General features: G+C 28.7%; 1 protein-coding gene across 1 annotated transcript; it reads right to left on the bottom strand.

Moving 5' to 3' along the window:
- Nucleotides 1–1,995: 1,995 nt before the first annotated feature.
- LOC130958097 (protein GRAVITROPIC IN THE LIGHT 1-like) lies at nucleotides 1,996–3,101 on the bottom strand. The gene has a single exon (XM_057884997.1). It carries the CDS (start codon nucleotides 2,492–2,494, stop codon nucleotides 2,093–2,095), a length of 402 nt encoding a protein of 133 aa, XP_057740980.1. The 5' UTR covers nucleotides 2,495–3,101; the 3' UTR covers nucleotides 1,996–2,092.
- Between the last annotated feature and the right edge of the window lie 1,958 nt (nucleotides 3,102–5,059).

Below are 5,059 nucleotides of genomic sequence, written 5' to 3'. Positions count from 1 at the left end.
TTGCAAGCCACTTTATTATAAACAACTTGAATCTCTATCTACCTCTTTTATAACCCAAATAGAAACTGCAAGCTAACAGATTGTCACATGGAGTTGAACTTTACTAGAGGGTAAGCATTAAGCAAAGATGTTAATTGACTATGGTAATAATGGTAATTCGGAAAGAATTATGAATTGTTAGATACACTTTACCTGTTCTAGGAAAGGTTTTAAGCATAAACCTTCTTGTTAATTAATTAGCTACAATATTCCTATGTTCAAACATAGAAAAGTTGTTGTGGTTTATTATTTCCTGTGAATTACATGAAATCAGAAAAAATTGTTGATTCGGTCTTGTGATTGTACAAAGACATTAGCTAAAGGTTATAGCAGTACTTGTCCTAATAATGCATGTTAGATAGCAATCCCGTGAACCTCCAAGTTATAACCCATCACCTGAAAAAAGAATGTGACATTTCCAAACATTGGTACTTGTCTTTGTCTACAAAGCCAACAACCTAACTAGTAACTACCCTCACTCATATGTGAGACCACTGTTTTATCTTATCTTTGGTTTAATATAATCCTAATGCACTAATTAACATTGCTGTACTGATTATTGGTAGTAAAACAATCATCAAAATATTCTCTCAAACTGTAACATTCTTATAAATCCATGTACCTTCCCTTCCCAACCACCTAGCCACCATCATGATCATGTCCCCTCTATTTGGCGCCAACCGCTTAATCATTATTTTGGCATAAGCAATAGTTTTAGACTAGGATTTACTCAATTCATACTTTCTTTGGCATATATCAAAATCAGAATAGTAATCTAAAGAGACTTGAGTGCTACTAGGGGTGTGTTTGGCAAACACGTTGGGGAGGAGAGAAGCCCGTTTGATCTTTTTGAAAGTTTCACTTTGATGTTTGGCAATTTTTATCTTTGTGAATGCAGAATTGATTCTGCCTCTGAACCCACGTTTAGGAGAAGCTCAAATTTGTAGCTTCTGCGTTTCACGTTTCACGTTTCATGTTTAGGAGAAGCTAAAATATTTTTTTTTTTACCAACCCTACCCTTCATTTTCTTCTATAAGAATGATACTAGTAACTATTATCTTCACAGTCATTCTTTGTAGTTCTTCCTACTTTTTCATAATTTTTTAGTTCCGTTTTTTTCATCAAAATCGTTCAGATTTATTTCAATCACTAACAAATTGAAATTTTTTTATTTTTATTTGATTTTATTCATATGAATTTTATTTACGTTTTATGGTATTTTTTGTGTTCATATGATATATGTTGTTGGTTTTATGGAATTTTTATTATTTATAATTTTTTTCTATTCTTTAATGTACTCTATTTTTGTTTTGTATTAATTTTTTTTATTTTTTATTCTGAATTTGTAAAATTTGTAATTGTAATTTTAATTATTATATACTACGTTTATTATCAAAATTTTGAATAATATAAATTATGATCCTATAAAAAAAAGGACAAAATAAATAAAAAATTAATTATAAGTAAAATAGAGTCATAAATAATAAAAATTTATAGTCTAAAATAATACTAAATTAAAGAGTACTGACGATACTAAAAAATTATAGAATATTTTCTTTTGTGTGACATTATAAAATTTATAGTACTCTCTTTTATATTTTTATTTTTTATTGTATTTATTTTATTTATATAATAAATATTTTTTATATTATTTTTTATAGTATTCTGATTTTGCAAGTATATAAAATTGATGTCTATTTTAGTAATTTTTCATCTAAAAGTGATTTTGAGTAGTATAATCCAAACAACATTTATTTTACTATAATCAATTTTGATATAAAAATTACTAAACATAAATCACATTAACCCAAACTAACTTATCATCAAAATCAATTTTACAAAATCAATTTTATGCAAACTCTGGTTTGCAAACTGTAATCTAAACACATACTAGAACAAAAGCTTGCCAAACATTACTCATTACTCATTACAATATACACTTGATATTGCTAATCATTTAAGCTACAAAGTAATGGCACCATACCATGAACAAATTTAAGAAAGTAAAAGAAAAAGAAACGAAATTTGACTTTTGAGACCAAATATATGCATTCTAACTCACTGGAGAAAGGTAAACCTGGCTCTGTATAACACTTTTTCCAATCATAAAACCTGGAACCACCGTGAAACCCACCCGAAGCTCGCCGGAATCGGAATCAGTAACTTCCTCTGAGGAGGTTGAAACTACTTGTTCTGCTTCACATTCCATGTAGGCCTCAGAGAATCTAGTGTTCTTCTTCACCTGAAAAATTCTGATATCTTCATCTAAAGAAAGTGCCAAACAGTGCAAACACCACACACGCTTTGCCATCTCCGCAAAAGCAACGAAGAAAGCTGAATCTGGGACACCACCATTGTTGAGTTTGAGTAGCTTCCTATGGTTAAGGTTTCCAAAGAAGGAACACTGTTGAGTGTAGCTTCTTCTCAAGTGATTTGTTGAATGCAGTGCACTCATGAAGCTGTTTCTTCAGTGATGAGATTTCAGAATCTTTGGTATCAACCAAAGATTGGAGCTTTTGAATGGTGATTCCAAAGGTCTTCATTAGGCTTTGTTGTTCTTGAACCTCTGCAAGCATGAGATTCACTTGCGGTGATGAAATGTTAAGTTCTTTCTTCAAGAACCTTTTCTTCAACTCAGAGATGGAAATGAGTTCATCAACAACAGCTTGATCAGCTTTCTGAATTGCTTCATTGTTGTAAGGTTGCTGAGCCATTTGCAGCTCTGCATAGGAAGCTTTAATGGTGGTGACACCAGCAAAGAGCCTTGCAATAAGAGCCTCCATAACCGCTCTTCTTCTTGTTCTTGCTTTGGATTCTTCATTTTTGTTCTTAGCTTGATGATGATGTGCTTTGGTTTCATGAGTAGTGAGGAAGAAAAGGGCATTGTTTGAAGCAAAATTGAGACTAGTGACCTTCTGGATTGTCTTGGAAAGTTTATTATTGCTTCTTCCTTTGGTTACTGATTTCGTTGCAATGGTTTCCATGTCATGAAAATAATGCTTAGTTTGAAGCATGAGAATTAGAACAAGAGATATCTATCTATCTATCAATCTCTGTCTAACACAGTCAAATCAGACTCTATGGACTTGTCACTTGGGAGAGAAAAATTTGATTTTGGTTTGAAAATGGTCACACATCTTTTTGACTAAACGTTGTAGCTAGTCATGTTTAATATATATAAATATATTTTTTTTCGGTGACTATATATATAAATATATTGCAAGCACTGTCAATTATTTTTGAGTTAAAAATTAAGGAAAAATATGTAGCAGTATCTGCTTTTTTATGATAAAAATAAAAAGAATGTTATTATATAAACACATGCACCCACGCGTAGACATAAAACAATTAATAAATACTAAATAAAACAACGAAAATGTTTATTAACCAAAAAATATCAGCAAAAAATAGTTATAATTTGTCTTATTTAGTATTTATTAATTGTTACGATAATTAATAAATGTTAAATAAGGCAAGCTTTAATTGTTTTTTTGTCTTTCTAGTATTATTCATAAAAAAATTTAAATTATTTTTTTTCTAACACTACTGTATATATTAAATGATTCTTTAATTAGTGAGATTTATTAAAATGAGTGGCTAAAATGATGTAAAAAAATATGAGTTGATCAACCAACAAAATGTCATAGATTAGTCATTGGGATAGAATACGAGAAAGTTTAAAAAGTTAGTATTTTTATTAAAATTTAGTCACTATTTAATTATTTAAAAAAATATATAATTTTATACTATTAGATATAATCTGAGACTATTAAAGATACTAATAGTTAATTAATGACTACAAATCATAAAATGTGTTGATCGTCTAATACTATTAACAAATTAAAAGAAAACACATACTATTTTTTACAATTAAAAAATAAGAAATGCAAAAAAAGATAAAAACTTTGTTTTTTGTAATATGCAAAAAACTTAGGTCCTTCTTAAAGAATTTAACCATTTTTAAAATCATATACAAATTTTTCAACCACATATATTATTTTTTGTATATTTCTTTTTATTTTAGTACTAAACTGATTAATAAAAATGAAATAATGTCTTTTTATTCCGATAAAGAATACAAATATAATCTCTTATAAAATAAATAGTAATGTACTTGATTACTTGGAGAAAGTAGTCATTTGGTAGGGTTATAGCAGAAGGAGTTTTGCAATTTACATGTAAAGCCATTAATTTTGTCCTTTCTTTTTTAATTCTTTATTTAATTTTCCCCCTCTCCTTTTTAATAATAATATACTTGTAGACTTACAAATTAGAATTATGTAGTGCTATACAGAAACATTATATGATCCGTGGGCCCTTTTATCATACGTGATTGATGGCTACAATATTGTTTTGGACAAAAATGTGGAATATGAAATTTGCATAACATGAGCCTCAGATACATTAAATTATACAACCTATCTATTTGAGTTTTTGTTGCTTCAATATCAAGTTCCATGCGATCTATTATTTTTCTCTTGGGACCCATTTCCACATTCCATACACGCTTTCTGCAATTATATGTTCCACAGCTCGCAACAATTAATTAAATTAATAGTATTGCCATATCTTCTTAAGCACACAACCTTATTAGATACTATATTAAAGTAACAAACTATAATTTGTATTAGTATTAGATTCAATCTTTGGCATGCACTTTCATGCGTAAGTACTAATTAAGTACTGTCAATAACTCAGAATTATGCCGTTAATTAACTGTGGAGTGAAGTGTATCTCAAGCTTAATAATTTACACTGTTATAGGATTTATATATCATTTATCTATTTAACAACTACATCAGATAATAATAAAAAAGGTTTCCATATAAAATATTTAATTTGTTGGCTTTGTCAATTTATCAACAGTTCAACACCAAATCTTATGATTGATGCATATATACATCCCATGATTAGGAATACAATTCTGCTACGTTAGCAATAACATTTCTGTCAATATCTGCCAACTCTTATTTATAAGAGTATTTAATGAAAGTGTCTTTGTAGATGTGTCTAATAAAAAT

The sequence above is a fragment of the Arachis stenosperma genome, chromosome 10 (genome assembly GCF_014773155.1).
Source record: "Arachis stenosperma cultivar V10309 chromosome 10, arast.V10309.gnm1.PFL2, whole genome shotgun sequence".
NCBI lineage: Eukaryota > Viridiplantae > Streptophyta > Magnoliopsida > Fabales > Fabaceae > Arachis > Arachis stenosperma.
This window is presented reverse-complemented; position numbering and strand designations above follow the sequence as displayed.